At 36.6% G+C, this 21,901-nt stretch overlaps 1 protein-coding gene across 3 annotated transcripts in view; it reads right to left on the reverse strand.

The window, feature by feature from the left end:
* The window catches only part of PLEKHA5 (pleckstrin homology domain containing A5), a 234,539-nt gene that overhangs the window by 48,532 nt on the left and 164,106 nt on the right, over positions 1 to 21,901 (reverse strand). The window contains exons 11-14 of one of the 3 annotated variants that reach the window (XM_014791352.2): positions 16,115 to 16,580; positions 13,380 to 13,463; positions 10,642 to 10,761; positions 9,761 to 9,814 (exon numbers count right to left, since the gene is read on the reverse strand). In XM_014791352.2, coding sequence (XP_014646838.1) covers positions 9,761 to 9,814; positions 10,642 to 10,761; positions 13,380 to 13,463; positions 16,115 to 16,580 — 724 coding nt within the window. The remainder of the gene's footprint in view (positions 1 to 9,760; positions 9,815 to 10,641; positions 10,762 to 13,379; positions 13,464 to 16,114; positions 16,581 to 21,901) is intronic. The other 2 variants (XM_087442696.1, XM_004435427.3) reach the window with 2 other exon arrangements.

Consider the following 21,901-nt stretch of genomic DNA (forward strand, 5'->3'; position numbering starts at 1 on the left):
ACTGTCCATGCTATACATGTTTTCTAAAAGTAAAACCTTGAAAAAAAATTACTATTGTTATATATTTAGAAGGGAGAAAGATACATTCCAAAAAAAAAAAAAGAACAACAAATTGGGACACTAACACAGGAGTCAAACATATCTGGGGGAAAAAAAACCATTTCTAAACTGGCCGGAATACTGATAAGCCCCATTTATTGAAAAACATTACAGAAACCAGTGGAAAAATGATGTCTATACTCACAACTTCATTAATTGCTGAATTTTTAAAGCCACAATTTTGAGACATATAGTCTAGGCCAATGTCTTTCCAAATAATTTACTTATATAATTTACTCACAGTCAGTTTCATCCTTTTTCATCCAAGGGTCTTTTTAAGTATTTTTTAAAAATTAAAATCATTTTGGCCACAGGATAAATTTTACAGATTTTATTTTTAACTTCAGTGGCTTAATCTATTTTCCTTGTATAATGATCTTTTCTTAACCACTGTTCCTTTAACTTCAAGTAATATGTTATTATTTGATGCTACCATTTTTATTCCTGCCATCCAAAGGCAATAGGAAATAGTAAAAGAACTCAAAATTCGTTTTCTAAAAATGCTTTATTGTAGAAATAATGTTTGAAATGGTCACATTTTTCTCCTCTTTGCAAATATTTTAACAATACCATTTTAAAGGGACAAAACATCCCTCACATCTCTTTTAGTAAAAAAAAAGATATTTGTTCTTGCTATGGGTAAATCTACTCAAAATACAGTTGAGCTTTAAATCAAAATTAAAATATCTTCTAGATATAAGGATCTGGGTTTTACTAATAGCAATTGTATTATTACTGAGTTACAATTGGCACTAAGCAGCAGAATTCCCACCATTAACTTAGAGATTTACCAGCTTATGTTTTAACTACATAATGACACCCTTAGGTCAATCCTAGAAATGTTTTTGGCATTCACGCTCAACTTTATTTCCTTCCTGGGCTTTGAAAATCATTTGAGTTCTACTTTGTAAGCACTAACATCCTGCCTTACACTGAGCTCCATAAATCTCCGCCGAATGAACTTTCTGAAAAATATATAAAAAGAAGACAGAAGCAAAAGCTACAGTAATTGAGCTACAAAAATACTTGCTTTTGTAAATACAAAACAGAACTGTATAAATATTATGTATTTTAGGAGGGGTGGGGAAATTTTGTTTTCATTTTTCTATCTCATTAAATAGGAAAATAACCAGTACATAACTGGGAGCTGATATTCTTTAGGTAACCAAGATCAGCAACCTGAAACAGGACTACTCTAAGAACAGCTCCATTCATTCTGAGGGAAGTCAAAATAGATTTTTTAAAAAAGGAAAGAAAATTCACTAATTCAATGTATTTATCCTAGCTTTGTGATTTTGGGCAAGTCATTAAACCTGATTGAACGGGGATAGAGGTAACTGGCCCACGTGCTGCAGAGGCTGTGCATGAGAAGCCAAGTAGGGTTTTGTATCTGACAGTGCTTTGCAAAGTGTAAAGCGATACCTAAGCTATTCGCATGGACAGGCACTGAACAGGTGCGCAGTGCAGAGGATGGGAGCACTTTTGAAGTTATGAGAAACAATGAGTCGCTGGCTAAACAAAAGGGTTTACAGCGGAGGAAGTGAGGGCTTGAATGACAAACCAAAAAGAGATCCTATTTTGCAGGGAACGGGGAGTTTGTGAAATTTCCCGAGTAGCTGAAAGACATAATGTGGCAGAGGCTTTTAGTATTGCCAAGATTTGGTGACTAAATGGTAATGAGAGGCTTAGTACCTATAAGGTGTTATGGTGGCTTCTGCTATCCTGACCATGCAGATATTGTGTATTCAGCTAAAATAATCTATTCAGATAGTTCTACAGAATCTCATGAATTTTCCATTTTCAGTAAAACTATTTTCAAAGTACTTTTAACTTCCGTTTCAAGGTTATTTATTTATTTATTTATTGCTGAGAAAGATTAGCCCTGAGCTAACATCCGTGCCAATATTTCTGTCTCTCTTTTTTTAGTATGTGTACCACCACCACAGCATGGCTGCTAACAGAGTGGTGTAGGTCCATGTCTGGGAACCGAACCCAGGCCGCCGAAGCGGAGCGTACTGAACTTAACCACTAGGCCACAGGGGCTAGCCGTCAAGGTATTTTTTTTTCCCTTAAGGTATTTTTAACTTTACTCTGTGCTGGTGTTGGACAGATGAAATACTAGGAGAACATAATACAACTCCAGGAGGCTGCCTGACTTAATTCTGCTATTTTGTAAATTTGTGCAACCTCCACCCTTACAGTGGTGGAACATGAGGCAGGATGCTGAGGACTGTCACTTCTTGTGTCCTCCCAGGTAGTCTACCATTTGTTTTTCTTTGCATCCACCAGGCAATCAGACTGAAAGGCTGGTGTCAGGCTGTCCTGGCCATAGCTGAAGGAGGAGACCGGGTCTTACTTTCCTCTTTTCCTGTGAGGGCTTAAACCACTTTAAGTTCTAGATCTAAGCAAACAGCTAAAGCAAAGGTTCTGATCCTTCTAAAACCCCAGTGAGCTCTTCCTCAAGGATGATGTTTTCAATAGATGTTTGTTACATCAGGGAGGTTAAAGGTGACCAATATTTTGAACCATTTTGGCTTTTAGTCTTTTGGTCAGGGAATTGAGGGATAAAATGAAAACTTTAATTTTGGACATGTTGGGGAGGTACTGAAGGCAGAACTTTCAAATGGAGATCTTTATAAGCAACTAGAAATACCTAACTAAAACTGCAGAGAGAGGTGTTTTAGACACCTTTTGTGCCCCTCTCCATATCCTTTTAGCCCATCTTTTGTCTCAGTTCTTGCCAAGCCAACCATTTTGTATATGGGAACCCACTGGGTGCTCATAACCTCAATGTGCTGGAGAGTTAGTCTCAAGAGACAACTCTTGGTCAATGGAGGATGGGAGCCACTACAAACGCTTCCCTCTTCTCTTGTTCAGTTGGGTAATTCTGCAGTGTTTCCATTCATCTATTAACAAGGATCAGTCAGATGAGGCCCAAGGGGCCTGTGGCAGTTGATAACATATTCCCTCCTTCCTTGCTCACTCTCTTTACTCCTGTACGTTGGTATCACTTCTCTAAACTTCCTGCAAACAAGCCCACATCAAGGAAGCCCACATCACATGCTCTGCTTTATGGGAGAAACCCAGGGGCTAGAGATGAAGAACAGCAAAGAGACAACTAGTAAAATGATGAGTAGATGAACGCCTAAATGAGAGAACACCAAGACACAGGGAACTTCCCCGGTTAGGGGTGAAAACAGTTAGCAAAAAGAGACAGATTAACTACTGGTAAGAAATAGGAGAACCATGATAATAATGTGTGAGCACTGGATAGGCCAAGAAATCAGAGTATTGACACATACATGTTAAGTCTTCCCACATTCTAAATTCAAATCTACCCATTTTCCATGTATTTAGCCTTCTTAGAGTTCTGCCATTATGATGTCATATCCTGGTTAAGAATTTTCTGGGTGTCATCTCCTTCTCTCCACTACTTCTATGATCAAATATGCAGAGAAAGGGAGAGACAGAAAAAGAAAGGAGAAATGAGGTGTGAGGAAGAGAGAGACAGAATCGCTCTCAACAGCAAGGCATAAGAATACAGGGCCGGCCCCGTGGCTTGGCGGTTAAGTGCGCGCGCTCCGCTACTGGCGGCCCGGGTTCGGATCCTGGGCGCGCACCGACGCACCGCTTCTCTGGCCATGCTGAGGCGGCGTCCCACATACAGCAACTAGAAGGATGTGCAACTATGACGTACAACTATCCACTGGGTCTTTGAGGAAAAAAAAAAAGAAAATACAGATATTCTGCACTATGTAATGAGATGGTAAGTGTTAAATAATCTACTTTCAATTTTCCAGTTTCCTTAGTTTGCTTTTTCCAAGTGCCTATTCTATATCCCCTAGAAACATTACCTCTTGTAGCTCTCAATCATCCCTAAAAATAGAAGCTCCAGGACCCCTTGAAATATTAGAGAAAATAGGATCTTGCTTGATAGCTCAATAGAATAAAGTTGCTGAACTGACATGAACAATGAGAGCCATCAAGAATCTTTTCAATCATCTTGTTAGTGTTTCTTCCCTTATAGTGAAGCTGTCTTTGATGAACACAAAGAACAAAATGCAAAAAAGTACTCTTGGATTCACCTTGAATGGTTTCAGTGCCAATTACATACACCCAGTTAACTGTTCCTTTTTGCATTTCCCTTGGCATAAGTGTGTTAAAAAGTGGTCAGAGTTGCTGTCTGCATAGAGTTTTTTCATTGTGGTTTCTTGAAAGGATATAGAAAGCATACTGACGAGGAATGTTCACAGTAACCAGGGATAGAATATCAGACTTCTTCCAATAGTCACTAGTAGTTTTAGAACACAGTTCATAAAATCTTAATATTTATAAAAAGAATTCATCATAAAATCTGAATGCTACTACAAAGCTTTTGCAAATTAGAAAGTTTAGCTTACTTTTAAAGATGGTTTAGAAGTTAGTATTAAACAAAAATAATTTTCTTATCCCCCCCACAAGCATTTGATAATACTTTAAAAAAAATGTACTCACAAAACAAGATAGAAGAATTTAGCTTTTGAAACCTTAAACATTTTCATGCAACAAAGAACACCATAGGTGTGCTTGAGCTGGACTTTGCTTTTATTATACTATGGCAAACTGGGTTGTCATGAGAAACTTCCAGCTTTTCCATGAGATTTGAGGATAAGATCCTTTAGCCATCTGGTGTTAAAGAATATACTGTCTGATGCTATATTCAGAAGTGACTTAAGCATGTTCTAGCTGGGGGAGATAGCTCCATCTGGGTAAAGACGAATGAATTTTATTAAATTATCATAGCAGAGGCACATTCTTTTCACAAAGAACTTTTGAGTACATTGGGAACAGACAATCCCAATGTAAGTGTGGCTGACTGAGGCATGTCCCTTCCTTTCCGGTTCTCATGCAGAAGTTTCTGATGCCATTAATTATAATGACTCTTGAAGGGAGAGGGGTGAAGGCAGAATGTCACATTTTTAGGGGCAAATTGTGAAAGCACATTCAATGTTACAATACAATTTTGTATTTAAAAGATGAAAAAATACTTTCTGCGGTACCAGTGCAAGTAAAGCTCAGATATGTAGAAGTCAAACTTCATTTACAGTAGCAGGTATTCTCAAAGGGGGAGCCTGGTTACTGGAGTGGTATAATCTGAGGGCTGTTAGAGAAGAGGGTTGGTACGTGTTTAGTTTACCCACAAGGGGGCAGTATGCTCACAAAAGGCTTGTGAAGCATTGCTCCAAGCTTCTCAATCCTTCCGTTCATCTCTACCTACATGTCTCTTAGTTTCACTTCCTGGCATCTCTTTTTCTATCACTGCCTACATGGAAAGCTGGCAGGAAGGATTTAGGAAGAAGGAAAAGGAAATGTCATCTAAATTCCCTCATAACTGCTCTTCAATCACTAATAGGGAACGCTAGAAAGAAAAAGCAAGTGAGAGAGAAAGACACAAATGGAGGCAAGAGCTAAAATGAGGTGAGGAAAACAGATGAAGGGATGGGAATATGTTCTAATTTCCCCATTTCTATTAATCCTCCCTCCATGACTGATCAAAAAAGCTCCAGCTTTTGTTCCATCTCTTCATCCACGGAGAGGCCTTGCCTAGTTTCTCTCTTTAGCTCCTGGTCTAGTTTCTAAAATCCAACTTCATTCCTTTGCTTGATCCAGCCAGTCCTGGTTTAGCTACAGGAGCCAAGAACTAGACACTGAGGGAAGTCCATGTAAGTGACAAGATTAAGAAACTTGAAGTCCCTACTCCCAGCGTTAGACCTGCTGAAGAAGATACGTATGTTCCTAAGATGCTGGGCTGGCACTCTGAACACATTTTCTGAGAGATGTTTTCCTTAATAGAGTTAGGGTGTATGATACTGTTAGCCCGGTTTTTAGGTATATTACTGGGCTAGATACAGCCTTTTATGGCCTAATTTGGGAATCTAACCATGAGGTGTGATATTAAAAACACTTAATCACCAGTAAGAGTATAGAACCAAAACAACCAGGATGCCCTTTCTGTGTCTTACAGCTGACTATCAGATGGTCGACTCCAATAAGCTTCTATGGAATCTTGTTACTCCAGTTTCAAACAAATGATTTACATTTGCCTCTACAGAAACATTAGGAACTCCTAATCATCAAATACTTGATCAGCAGGGCCATATATTTCTAAAACTTGGGCTCAATCTGCCCTATTCTGAGAAGAAAGGAAAACATATCAAGATCTTCTCTTTTCCCTCACTTTTTCCCCTCACTTTCAAAGAACTGAAGCAGGACACTCAGTTCTTCAGAGGAGGAGATGACATTATAACTGCTGATAATCTCGAATTTGCTTCCAACTTCCTGGCAAGTACAGAGCCACTGCAAGATTCTACTTATGGCTTTTCTCCCTCTCTCTCCTATATTCTGTTAGGCAGAGGAATAAACAAGGAAAAAGCTAACACATGTTACATCTATTCTGTAGACAGATTTTAGGACAAAATTTGCAAGTTTCGTTTAAACTATAACTAAAAGTTTCTCTAATATTCAGTGATAACTAAGCTGAATGAGAAGAAAATGAGTTACTGATGTATTATGTATTTATTCATTTTCTAAACAGAACCTGGATGAGGTATATAAATTATCCAGTTAGGATTATTTTTTGTTCACAGGTTTGTTTGGGGCTTTGTATCTTAAAATTCACAAAAATGACAAATAAACATAGGCTAGTCTTAATAAAGGTAGACTTGAACAGTCTACTAACTGGGCTATTAAAGTACGTAACAGGGTACTTCAAAATGAACAAAAAGTAGAAGAAAATTCTACTATATAATTAGTATAGTTTTTACTGTTTTTAAAAACACTTCAGTACATGACTCGTTCTCATGATGGTGATAATTAGAAACCAAATTATATTGCTCAAAGGCAAGATTGTTAGATTGACTGTATATATGTAAATCCTCAGAATTTCAGATAAGGCATTTTCATTTTTTCTTTGTTATAAGCATTCTGGTAATATCAGAAATGATTTTACCTCTGAAGCAACTCAGAGACTACCCTTTGGTCCTATTTTTCATGAATAGTGATAGGGATTAAGAGACTTTAAATCAATTAAAATTTTTCTTTTGACGACTGTGGAATCTGACAAGAGGCAGAAGGAAGACTGCATTTTTTGCTGGCCTTAGGTTATTCTGATGATTTATTTGAGCAAGCAGAATAAGTGCTGAAAGTGAGTATCAATTAGTACATATTCATTTGGTATGATATAAGCATAAAATGTGACGACAGCCTTTTCCTCTGACTTTCAGATTTTAAAATCTACTTTCCAATTTATTGTTATATAAAACTGATGAATCAATTTATAAGACCAGGTGATCAATAATGCCTATAAGAACAATAAACTTGGTAATCTAAATAGGTTACTGGCAGTAACAAGATTAAAAGCTGGAAATGTTTGAGCTGGAGGAAAAATTTCATTGAAACTCAAAATTATCAAGAATTCTTTTTATATTATTTAATAACCTTACTACTGATATAAAATATAGGACAATTCAAAAGTAAATATTTCATTTATATTAAATGCAATTATCTGAAACCATAAAATTTTTTGATTTATTTAAAGAGAGATTTTCTTTAGGAAACCTTAAGGATATATACATGTAGGCTATCTGAGTGTCTGGGCAAGGCCCCCGCCATGTTTTTATATTGTCTAATTATTATCTAAAAATGGCTCAATTTGTACCATCAGAAATAGTCTTATTTCAATGCATATTAGCACTCAAACAATTGAATTCTATAATTCTTCTCATTATCACAAAATTTAAAAATTGGAATAGTGTAACTTTATTTCAGGATCTAACACAAAAAAGGTGAATTAATGGAAAATCTCTGCTGACACAGTGAGAGAATAGGGAGGATCAATAAAAAGTTGAGATTTTTACAAGCCACCTGTAGGACCACTAGCATGGTGCAATAAGAAAGGCTATAAATAGCAGTGGAGCATCGTCTAACATGGGTGAAAGGATGGCGCAAAAGACCGGGCAGGGTTCAGCTCTGCTGTACACAGGGTCACTAGGAGTCAGAATCGACTCAACGGCACTAACAACAAATATATCCACTAACAACAAACAACAGAGGATGCTTAAAGAGGAAGTAATGGGAACATAAACCTCAACCAGATCTGGGTCACTTAAGGGGTAAAGGGAAGAAACAGAGCTTGACCTGGGAAAGGGAGTTGAGAAGCATCTTAGCAAATGGTGGTATTTCCTAAGATTTTCTAATGTTCTATGTCTCTGCAATTCCAGTTTTGATTTATTGAGGTGAATAATAAACTACGGTAAACCGCTAGGTTTATTTCCATAGAGAGATAACTTCAGATTCACATTTATATCACTGTTTTTTAAACCTAATTTTTGTAATATTTCATTGTTTTTCAGAACTATCTCTAGCTTCATAGACAAAAGGAGATTGTAAGAAAGTTTCTTATCACGTATCTTAGAAGCTTTCTGGCAGTATGGAATTTTGAGGGAAGACTAATTTTACTATTTTATTGGCTAGCGTGTCTTTATTAGATTGCTTTCAAAGTGTATAATGTACACTGTGGTTAAATTTCAATAGCACCAGTCTCTGCAGGGATGATGAAAATTTGGATTCATGAAATGCTGATTTCTAAAGCATTCCAATAGGCAAAATATGATGAAAACATTTTGTGGGAAAATAACTAAATTATATATTAACAAAAGCCTATTTCTGTTAAAAGTTAAAAGAAAAATGATTGAACATCTTTTAAAGGGTTATCCTAATGCAAAATCCCTCTTTAAATATAACTAATTTAAAGCAGTACATGATTATTTTGTCTCAAACAGGCAAACATAAATATGTAAGCATTTGTCTTAAAACATTTTCCATATTGATAAAATATTCAAGTTTGACCACTTGGAAACAAGCTAAAACAAGTTTTACCTTAATTTATATTAAAAAATGCATTCACTAGAAGAAATTCTATGTTTAAGGACATATCAAAAATTCTCATCAAGTTAATTAAATATTAATAGAGCATTTCATAAAAACCAAACTATGGGAGTGTCAGCCCTTGTTCACGAAGTGCCACTCACACTTTTGAACATTCAGGGTAACCAGCCACACACATTGCCACCACTGAGGCAATGCTAGAGCGGTAGGTCACTGCAGAACTGACTCGACGTAGCTCAGTAAAGACCAGATACGGGGAAGAGATGGCAGGCCAGGAATAAGGACGTACAATTAAAGATTATCTTCGTCACAAATTTCACCCATCGTTCAACTCCCCTTTGGGGCTACAGAGCACACTACACTCACCCTCCTTCTGGCCTTCCAACAAGGCATTCACAGCTTGGTGTCTGTTTCTTTCATTAGGTCAACTCCAAGCTGAGATAAGCCTCAATAAGTATGAGTTTTCTTGGGATAAGAAGAAACAAGTCTAGAGAATTCAGGCTCTCAATTTCAGGTTACCCAGCACTTGTACCCCCCTTTACTTCCACACCTGTCCTTTCTACCTGTTTATTATGGTATTCCTGAATTCACCTGGTTAGGGGTTTCTTATTCTGTCACTTGTAAAAGTCATGCTATTAACTCAAAATGACAGAAATCTCCGAGTAGCCTGAAAAACTGTAGTACACTTAAAAAGTTTTATTAGGTATTATAAGTAAGAAAATTCTACAAATCCCACCTGATGATCCAAATATATGGTGTTCCTTTGAAGATGATGTGAAAGAATTTCATTCTAGTAGGCATCAATCAAGAAACAGAGGGATAAAGAGGGTGGAGAATTCATGAAAAAGTCAATTTTGAAATAAGAAAATCAGGTAGTTTACCACAACCTATTACATCACAGTTCACAACTGTCACACACATGCTCCCCTATAAATGGTACAGATGACATATTAAATTATTATAAATTACACTTAGTTTTGTAAGAAATAAAGTAGACATGCATATAAGCTGAAATATTAAGCAGAAAAATCCTTCAAATGCCTTTAGCAGACTCAGTGTTAGAAGCTTTACATGTTAATTCTTTTCTGCAATATAGTACTACTTCTTTGGAGTTGCTCGTATAACCAGAGGCTATTAAACCCTTTGAGAAATACTTACATGCATTCATTCTTTTAATCAAGAACAAAAGAAATATCTTAAAATTAATCTTTGACATTTAAAAGGCAGTATTATTAAAACTATAACCAATTTTCAACTTATTACTTTACGGGAAATTATAGGACTTCTCAATGTCTGTTTTACCAGATGTGGAAGTTACAGTTTTTGGTGACTGACAACAATCAAGTCTGTATGCATTTCCTTCCTCACAACCGAAAGTCGGTGGGTGAGTCGGGGGGGGGGAAGGCATCTGAAGAAGAAATGCATCTGCCTGTATTTTCCTTGAATAATGTATAAATAAGTTAATTCTCAAAGGGTCCATAGGAGGTCCTAATGTGATCGCTGCAATGATGGTATGGGCCCATGCTCAACACTAAGGACACTGATCAAACTGATCAACGAGTGACTCAGAGTAAGTGACGATGGCAGGCGACACAGACAAGTCTCTTCAGAGCTGACCTTTGGGCTGTGGGCCTCAAGCTTCAGCTGCATGAGCTGTGCTAGCGTGTGCTCCCGGACACTACTCAGGTCAGCCTGCTGCCGTCGCAGCTTTATCAGCAGCAGCGTAAGCTCCTCTGGCTGAAGGAGTGCAATTTAAGAACCCAAACAGTGGAAAACAGATTAATTGTTGTCTTAAGCGACAGACATTAAACCAAGATTTCCTGGCAAGTTTCCTCTTATGGTTGACATCAAACATAGTGCCTAGACACTATGATGATAGGTCCTACATAAACGCATAGATATCTAGAGAAATAGAAGGAACAGTGTTACTTTAAAAGATCCAGCAAAACCACAGTATATGAAGCCATTTTCTCAGAACTCATGAGAGAATATTTAAATGTTAAGTATAGAAAAAGCACAATGCCAAAAAACCGTTATAAAGGTTTGCACATGAAAGCTATTAGAAGACTATTATTAAAAGATATTTTAATAAGATGTTTAAAACAACACCTAAGACTTTTACAGCAATAGAACAATACCCACACGTCCAACACTCTATTTTAGAGAACAGAAGGTAAATAAAAGGAATTAAAATTCACATAAAACTTGGATGATATCTTCCCATCCTTAATCTCAGTACCTGGGATCTATTAATTGCTTCCCAGTTATATATTAAATGTCACTGTTAGTGCTTTCACAGGGTAGATTAAAGGACCAAAAGATCGATTTTTAGTTTTTAAGGAAAAAAATGTATTTAATACACACAGAAAGTTTCCATGGGTACATAAACCCTCCTTCCACAATCTGGGGAAAGCAGAGAAGCTTTTGGTTTCCTGATCGGTTACAATTGATTCCTAAAGTTATTTGAAAATAAATTTTCAAAGGTAGACAAAATTCCTTAATAGGCCAATCTGATATATTTTTCTTTGTTAGAAATGCAGTAAAGGATGGTCACTGGCAGTCTTACAGGCCGTAAAATATTATTCGGTGTTTCTCTGCGCTTTGTTATGATTAAAAACTGCAGATGGGCCAGAGGGAGGCTCTCCTCACGTAAGGGCTACTGCGTGCTCTTAAAACTTCCCGGCCAGAAAGCGTTCCTGAGGCTGATTTGTCTTGCCTACACCACAGCATTACAACAGCTCTCTTCTGTTCTGTCCATGTGCTGTTGCTCGTTATTTTCCATACTTTTCTTTTTAGGGACAGAAATGATTTTTAACAGTTATTTGAAATTACATTAAAAATTATTGCCTTCAGGTGAGAAAATGTCAGAGGTAAACCATAGTTATTACTAGATTCTTTAGATAAAACTGAGTCTCTATATAGATGAGACAACAGTCTTGTATATGAAACAGTCAAAGAATGTGTGTATATGTGTGACTTGAAGAAATTTCATAACAGGAAAAGAATAGCTGCTTTTGCTCTGAGGACAACCACATCCTGTGACCTCACGACCGTGGGACAGTCCACGGCTTACGATCATCATCAAGCTCTGAGGTCTTGCTAGGCAGAAGGCAGGGTGAGGTAAGGGATTTAGATGTTCTAAGACCCAGAGTGATATTTGACAGAAATACCAAACGAAGAAATCTTGAAACTCTGGTTTATTATTTATGAAGTTAAAAAGATAAAGAGATTTTCAAAAGGATGAAAGATTCCCTTAAGTGTGCTAGATATTTAAATTTTGAGGCAAAATAAAAGGAGGCACATTTAACCCCCAAAGAAGTAGGAGGCGGTAAATAAATTTTATCCTCAGTATCCACTAGAGGGAGCAAGGCAGAAGAAAAAATTTCATTACATGATATTTAGCATTATCTTGTGATTAATGTCTGTTTGTCAGATCGACAATCTAATATTGAAAAATTCCAATGTTTGAAAGTTTTTAGTTTTAGTCAAGCAATATTTATAACCTTTAATAAATAAACTGCAAGTATTTTAAAGCCAGGAAATCTTCCTTATATCTAAGCACGTAAAAGATGCAAGATAAAAGAATGTTTGCACAATACATATAAGATGAATTTGTTTTGACTACTGCAGGAAGAGAATTTTAAGTAATAAACAACTACACAGGTCCTCAAATCACATCTTCACAGAAACTGAGACTACCCACTGATATTAAAGTATAGTTCCTGAGAAAAGAATGTCATTTAAATAAAATGAAGTGATGAAAAGCCATCTTTTCCCTTTAATTTGAATAATAATAGTGCCCTGGTAATATAACTCTTTCCCAATTTGAGCTTAACTCTGACAATGAAATGATAACAGTAAGTACTTGCTTGAACCTAGTATTTTTATAGTCTCTCTTTCTCGCATAAATATGTAAATCAGTTTCTTTTCTCGCTCTAAATAAGTTAACCTATATAAAAATCCACAGGAGAAACCTCTTAATAGGCCTGTAGTTTGACTACACATGGCTGTTTGCTGGATTGGTTCCTCTAATAAACTATTCCAACTTCTGTTTTAAGGACGAGGGAATTAACACCCAATGAAGTAAAGAAAACCACCCAGGTTATGCAATAAACCTTGAAAATACCATCTTTTATTTAGGAAGTCAGACATTTAGGGAGAGGTATCCAGTAAGACACCAAAATGGCTACACAATTCCAAATTCTTCTGATGAGCCTCTCTTCCACAAAAGTAGTAATGGTTTTTCCTTGGGAGGCACCTCTCTGAAAATTCAAACTTAAAAGCTATGTCAGACATGTGCTATCATGTGTAGCACACAAATAAAACATTATATGGTAAATAGATATCGTACTCACCGTCTTGCCTTGGAGGCTCTGGGGACTAACGGACTGTAAAGTCAGGCCAGGTGGCAGTGACCTCCTCTCAGGCACATAGACATGCTAGGAAATAAGGGCACAGTATAAACTCTGTGGTCAATGTCAGGGATGAGAAATCTTAAATTTATATTATAAAATGCCATTTAAAAATGCTATTAGTGCTTATGAAAGAAGACAGATACTAAAATTTCTTGACTAAAATACTGATGTTGATGAACAGAGTAATTCTATATAATCTGGCTGAGTGGTTCTCAAACTTATTGGTCTCAGGACCCCTTTATACTCTTAGAAAGAAAATTTAGTGACAAGAGTGGCATTGTTTTACAGTTTTGCAAATCTCTGTAATGTCTGGCTAGATTTCCATATGTGCTTCTGTATGCAATATGTTGTGATAATCTCTTTAAGTGGAAGTACATGAAGAAAATCCACTCTTGATATATGTAATTGGAAAAGGGAAGAGAACTTAAATAGCTTTTTTGGATAATTGTAGATATTCAACTTCGATATTGCACTAAAGCTGGAAAAGTGGTATTTTCTTAAAGGTTAGTTGCAAAGTGGTATCTGAAACCATATCAGTGAACTTTGCATACTTTGTTACACTAACATCCATTGGTCTATTTGCACCTTGAATGAATCTTTTACTCCTCCACGATTTCGTAACAGCAAACACTGGTCATGTGGAAAATACTGGTTCAGTGAGTTAGGCAGACGTTCAAATGTGGACACATACCAATATGTGATATCAGTAACTCGCATTTGTTAATACCAGCCCTGATTTTTAAGCATTGGAAAACTGTCAAGCTCACAGTGGCAGATGCAAGATTTTCAAATTCTAATTTTCGTTTGAAAGCTCAAATGTTGTCATTGGCAATACTGTCAGCTGTTTTCCTTGAAGTGACAGGCTAACATTTCACTCTGAGAAGTGTCTGTCAGATACCAAGTATGAACAATTATAGTTAGTCTGTCATTCGTTCTTTCAAGTATAAATGGTGTTTCATGAAAAAAGGAGCTAGTTCAGCTCGCAACTCAAATAATCATGCAAGTGTTTTTCTGTGAGACAACCTTTAGTACTTTAGTATGCAATAGAAATGCTTTAACAGATTTCTCATTTCATCACACAGAATATTAAAATGATACGTAATGAAAGATCAAGATAGAATAAAATTATCTTTTACTGTTTCATCAAAGGGATTCTTAAGTGAAACTGCTATGTTATTTACACTGCAAGTATGTGGCAATGAAGCATACTTGCACTAGTATAGTTAGGAGTCCCTCCCTTGATTTATGTTAAGGTGCCAGTACTTTTACCCACCATTGTTTTCGTCCTATTGGAAAATGGTAACACAATGAATAATGCTGTATTATTATTATAAAAAGTTCTAAGCTTACTTACAGACTCCCTGAAAGGGCCATGAGGACTCTCAGGGGTCCATGGATCATACTTTGAGAACCACTGATCACATCAGTGAAGGTGACAGGATAGTTTGAAAGAAAAATTTGGCAACACTGGAGAAGATTTTTGAGTGGAGGAAGAGGAGCAGACGTTTAGTTGACTGGAACTGGATAGAGAGCACACATTCATCTCCTATTTGTTGTTGAAACAGATGATAAATTTTGGCCAAGAATATGAAAAATACTAACAACCATGAGAACACTTTTCAACCACACACTAAACTGTATTAGATCAGTTTTCTCTTGAATATTGTTATTATTTTTATCAAACATGATATGGCCTTTGGATGTACAAAGTGACAAAACATTGAACTTCGTTACCATGGAGTTCAAAGTGAGCCTTTTATTGATTGAGGCAAACTAAAGCTTCCTCCAAAAGAAAATTCCTGATTGATTATTAATTTCTAACACTTATTTATGGAAAAATCAAGCAAATGCTTTATGCAACGATGTAACTGAAGGATTCAGCCTGTCACAAGGATAAGAAAAGGTGCATTTTAAAATGGTATAAAGCAAGAAATTCTTTAGAATTAAAAAGAAAATGACAGAAAAATTCCTTTTCACTTTATGATAGACATTAAGAGAACTGGCTGCATACAGGCTGATTGATCAAAACAATTGCTTTAGTGTTATGAAAAGCTGATTGATGCAAACGACTCTGAATTCACTGCAAATAATTGACTAAGCAATGTTTAAATGAACTCACAGTACAAATTAAAACATGATCTCTACCTATACCTTAATTTTTTAAAAGTACATATACTAATAAGCACTGTTACTCTAATATTAAATTGGGGATCTAAGGAGATATTTCAATATGCCATATAACCAGCTGGTTAGAAGATGAGGTTGGCTCTTTTATGTTAACAAAGAGTAAGACGAACCTGATACAGGAGCACAGGTATGCTAGAAGAGGGCAGGTGTAGAATTTGCAAGTGTGTGAAGAGCCAATAAAAATGCCTGTGGTCATAACCCACATGGAAAGCTGATGAGATATGCTATCAACCAGAGAAGAATGCATAATGCATCCGTTCAGAACTCTTTCTGTGCTCCTGAGAGATGAAGCATTGCAAGCTTAGGTTTTATACATGAGATTGTGACATTGCAGAATATTCTTCCTTAATTCTTAAAACACAAAAAAAGCTGCCTTGCTTACCTCCTCCCTATTTTCTTGTCTCTTAACGTTTAAAAGAATAGAGTACTAGAAATAAAACACAGCATCCGTAAAGTAGTAGCTAACACTAGATTAGCAGCTGTTTTACCTTAGGGTGGGGGGCCCTGTGCCTGCGGTCTATCGTCACATCTCCTCTCTGAATTGGTGAAGACACTTCTGATCTGTAGGTTCGTTGTGGGGAGTATCCCTGATAGGCAGCTATTGATCCATGGGAAGGCGATGTGGGAATTGAGTGCATTGTCTGGTCAGAAATGTTAACCATGGTTTTAGGACTAGTCAAAGTGCCATGACGAGGGAGGGTGCTCTGCTTATTATAAAACTGACGCTGCTGCCACTCGTAAAGCTGCCACATCGTGTCATCTCTCATGGATCTCCGTTTCTCTTCTGCTCCAGGTCCTACTGTTTTGTCATGAGTGGAAGGGGTGACACTGCAGATGCTTTCAGGTCGGGTCTTGCTGTTTCTTGGGAGTGTTCTATAACCTTCAGGATAGCGGGCCATAATCTGGGCTCTGTGGCTTGGCATATTTCTTGGTAACGTTTGGTAAGAAATCACTCTAAAATAAAAGAATTGAAATGTAAAAATGAAGGAGAGAGTTGTTTTCTAGATTCTAGAGTACATTTCTTTCTTCTGGTAAGTAAGATATATATTAGGACCTATTTTTTAAAAGATCAAAGTATTATACCAAGTATAAATTATTAATGAATAGATTATTCAGTTTGATGGATTTAACACATTAAGTAAACAGCATCTATGTCATTTACATAAGAGACTTAATTTCACACAATGTACGGTTTGGGTTAAAGAAGGAAAAATATTACACTTCTTTCAGAAATAAGAATGTTCAAGATCTAATCTCAAGTCTCATATCTTATTTTTATATAAATAAACTCCCAGAATCTCATTTTCATACATCTCACCAGCACAGTTAAATAGGATTTCTGTGCACTATGGGATACTGAGGTTGTTTGGTTGTGCCTATAGAGCATGAGGACAGGAAATGAACTACTGCAGGTGTACGTGACAACTCTGTTGTACCATTTCCTCCGGAAAGCATGACTCTTTATGGGAAGAAGTACATTAGTACCTTTGTGGTTTGAAGAAATAATTTCCCTTGATAACTTTTCTTAATTTGAAAAACAAAAATGACTTGAAGCTAAAGCTCAAAATTTATTTATTTAAAGAACATATTTCAGATCTAAAACTGCAAATCTCAGGAATTTTACAATGTTTCTGGCATAGAAATTAATATTCCACCTCATGCATAGTATCAACATTTTTGGGGAGCTTTTTAAAGCAATGTAAAAATTCCTTATGCATATTAAGCATTTAATAAAGTTCTTTTAAAACGCTAAAATTTTAGATATGAATATGTATTGGCATATTACTAAGCACAGATTATTTCAGTTTCCTAAATTGAAAGAATAAAATAAAATTCCAGTTTACAATTTTAAAAAAGACATTTTGATAAAAACACTCTTTTTTGAATTTATCAAAAGTATCTTTGTGCTAACCTCATGCTAGGTCAGACATATTATACAAAAAGGATTTTAGAAAGTCATTTAAAAACTCTAAATAAAGTTAGCGTTTGTCTTTCCCCATTATCTTCAGAGGCAGGTATAAGGTATAGTTACAATTCAAATTCTAAATGCAAACACAGCCTTTCAATAATAGTAACCACAATAAAATCTAGATTAAAAAGAGCAATATTAAATTACAAGTATTTATCTTATGCCACCATCTTCATTGGCACAAATTTATATCCTAATATCAAATATAATTCAATGAACTAAACATGTGGGAGAGTTGGGACCCCATAAACCCAGGTTTCCTGATCTCTTCTTTTAATATTCAGTTAATACCTTTCTCCCGCTTACTGTATTTTCAACATAGAGTATATTTTGGAATCGTGCACACATAATTCCCACTGGGTGTTAAAATGTCAAAGATGTTGGTGATTACACCGACCAGAAGGGGTAGAAGAATTGATGTGTAAGTTACTTGACCATACTCTTAATAACCCGGGAAGCCCTGGCTGATAACCTGGATGTCAGAGCTCTCTTTTGACCCAAAGACTGTTGACAGTAACAATGCATAAATACTAATGTATTATAGTAAAAAAAGATTTCACAGTGATCAGGTGTAATGAATTGGGTGCATCCTGGGTTATGAGGCACGGTAATAATAAAAATCCCTGCACAATTTGTGCCTATTAGGGCAGTAAAATTATGTTACCTTTATACAAACAACAGAAAGTCTCACGTTAAACACATCTTTTTGTGGCTTAAAACACCCACAGAGGAGATAAGGCTTTGAAAAATAGAGCAATACAGTAGAAAAACAGTAAAGTGGGAAAAAGCAGTTGATGAAAAACCAGGAGAGTCAAGTTTTGATTCTTGCTTTCCTACTAAGTACGGAGACCTTATGTCTCGGTAGATGAGTTAGTTACATCTTCTGGGATTCAGAGAATGATAGAGTGTGTGTTTTGGGGGATAAGGGGAATGGATGAGAGAGCATGGGAGAACCAGATCAAGAGATCATATTCCCTTCAATACTTGGGTTAAAGAAAGAGTTAGTGGGGCAGCTTGAACTAGAATGCAGGTCTCTTTAATTCGTTAAGTAGCACTCTTTTTCACTACACCAACGATTCCCAGACTTTTGGGCTTAATGAAAAAGTAAAATAATCCTTCTATTTTTAAAGTTTTGCCCAATGTATGGATATTATTTTAAAAAATACTTTACCCTTCTACCACAATGATTTAATTAAAACTAAAAAGATACCCCCCAAATTAGGAACGGCATAATCTTAAAGTGCTAGGGTTCTTCATATGCTACCAAAATCTGGCCAACTGAAACTTTCTGGGATTTGCTTTTCTCATCTAGATAATTTGATCACAAAGTTATTTTACAGCTCTAAAATCCCATGTCTTATTTTGTACTTGAAATATTTCCAATTCCTTCAACCATTCCCCCTAAACTAAACTTCCTTCATCATGCTGGTTGTTCTTCAGCTTTTCAACATCTTGGCTTAAAACAGGCTTGCTCAAAATTGAACAAAACCACCCAACACAAGAACCACTGCTGCGAGGCTAACCATCTGACAACCTGGGGGCTGGAGTGAGGGGGAAAAGTACCCAATACTCTGATATAACCAGTACAAAGAGTTCAATTCTCTGCTGCTTTCTCTCCAGGTATATTTCCTATTTTTTCCCTGGTCTCTCTTCCTATCCCCATCTTCTCTGTTAACACAAAAGCCAGAAACTGGAAAAAGTCTAGAGTTGGCAACCCTATGGCTATCTGCTTAGGAAGTGTGTCAGCAGGGAAGTTGATTCCATCCAAGAAATTCTGCTCTAGTCCTAAAGCAATTTACTCCAACATACTGTGGTTTACCTGGTCATTCATGAATTCAAGAAATATTATAGAGACCTTTGTAAGCAAAAGGCTCTGGATTAGGTACTGAACTATATTATAGAAGCGTATACCGAAAATATAAAAGATATTAACTTTATATACAGTTTGGAAATACGTGAAAAGATCATTTATAATCATATAAAGGGACATACGCTGTCAATCTTAAACACACGGAAAACTGCCTATAAACAAATGCTTAAATTCCAGTTCAGAAAATCTATTTAAACCAAACACATCTATCGGAGCTGTTGTAGAGATGTATATCGAACTTGAGCGTCAACCTATCATATGATCATTAACAGCAGGCTATTTTCCCACTAAGCTTGGCTAATTAATGACTACTAAGTTTAAAAGGCTCTTCTGTCACCTTTGGAACCACTTTTGGGAAATTTTAATAGAAAATCAGGTTATTATCAAGTAAGTTTATTTTTATCCCATGTATTTTCTAGCATTCTGAGACTGGTTTTTCAAAAACAACAGTTTCCTTCAGTGGTTTTCGCCAAAGAAATTCAAATTAAGCAAAGTTTGATTTACTTTTAAGTGAAAGCTTAAGAAATGAACACTGTGAGCTCCTTCATCAGGTTTAGTGCTCCATTCACCAGCAGCTGCCTGTCACACACCATGAAAACCCCATCACTGTGATTCTGCCATGCAGAACAATGGCCTAAGGCAGCAGGCATCTTAACAGTGCCCGCCACTCACAAAGAAACTTGAAAGCTCTGTTCGCAGATGCAGGGATCAACCATTTGACTAAATATTAAACTTCTTTTCTTTCCATCAGAACTTTAATAATGAAAGGAAGCCTTTCATAACGTTTTGCAAAATGAATTATACTGTGAATTACCATTATACTTCTTTCCATCAATAAAAATTATTTCACTATACAACATCACAACTATTTTTTAAGTATGAAGTTTATATAATAATGTAGATGATATATCTCAATTATCCGAACTGGACTCCAGCCAGTGAACCCAAAGGAGCAACACAGAGAAAACCTTAACTGAAAATAACCTAAGACCAGCCTGCAGAAGCTGCAGGTCTGCATTCAAAAGAAAAAGTCGCAGACAGCCTTCCTGTATGTTAATTACATCCATCAAGGGACCCAAAAGTGCTTGCAAAATAATATTTATGTTCAACAATTTAAAAAACTAACTTCCACATATTTGTGGAACCCCTTTACACACTTTCAACCTTAAGAAAGTATGATTTACTTCAGGAAAAGTGATTCCACTAAGAAGTGAGATTTAATTTGCTGGGTAGAGATTCAGCAAATCTTCTAGCTGGGATTTTTATTATTGTTTCCCTGAAAATGATTACCTTAATAAGTACTTCCAAACACCCTTTCGTTCCCGCCCCCCGGAACTATCTCTGGCTTCGCTTCTGTCTAATCAAATTTAATTTTTGAAATAGCAAATATTTCTCACAGTTCTCCCTTGGGAAAATTAGAAAAGTGAGCTGTGAGGGTGGAAAAGAAGAAAACGGAAGTGAACAACACATCACAGGAGAATGTTTCTGCAGCCTTTGTTGAGATAACAGAGGATAAGGCCAAGCATACCCAGGCCTCTGAGCTGCACTGCGGAGAGAGGAGAGATGGCCTGACAACCACAGATGTCTCCCTTGACAGCTGAGCAAACTGGCAGGGCATTCCTTTTTTTTTTTTTTTTTTTGTAAGGAAGATCAGCCCTGAGCTAACATCCATGCCAATCCTCTGTTTTTGCTGAGGAAGACTGGCCCTGGGCTAACATCTGTGCCCATCTTCCTCCACTTTATATGGGACGCCGCCACATCATGGCTTGACAAGTGGCGTGTCGGTGCACGCCCGGGATCCGAACCTGGGCCGCCAGCAGCAGAGCGCGCGCACTTAACCACTACGCCACGGGGCTGGCCCCTGGGAGGGCATTCCTGTACCTCAGAGGTTTCACTATTAAAATAAGTTAATCTTCATTTAATCATAATATTATTAATGTCATTGTTTTCTGGTTTTCTACTATTGAGAGGTAAGAGTTACAAAAACTCTTCAGTTAATTTTTACGTACACTAGTACATTAAAGTACTTTTTAAATTCTGCATCACCGAATTCCCACCTAATGACAGAATACTTTCTCATCCACAGGCACCTAGTTTCTTCCATTTCCTCTGGCTTTTATTTTTGGTCTCCTTTGCAGGCCCCCTCCTCCTTTTTTCCCTTAACTATAAATATTCTTTCAGGTTCTCCCTTAGAATCTTTATTTTATCTAGCCACCTGCTGAATGAATTTATCTACTCTCATTCTTACTTTTAAGTAATTTTGATATAATGATGATGCCCCAAACCTTATTCAAGTCTAGGTCTCTCTTTGGAGATACAGACTAGAGGTACCTCACATTTAACCTGTCCAATCACTCATCACCTTCTCTCTTTCCAAATCTTTTCTATGCAGTGAAAGTCACCAGACAACCCATGATGACCAGGCCAAAAAGCAGG

Source organism: Ceratotherium simum, chromosome 17 (assembly GCF_057802395.1).
Source record: "Ceratotherium simum simum isolate JZ-2026a chromosome 17, ASM5780239v1, whole genome shotgun sequence".
Lineage (NCBI taxonomy): Eukaryota > Metazoa > Chordata > Mammalia > Perissodactyla > Rhinocerotidae > Ceratotherium > Ceratotherium simum.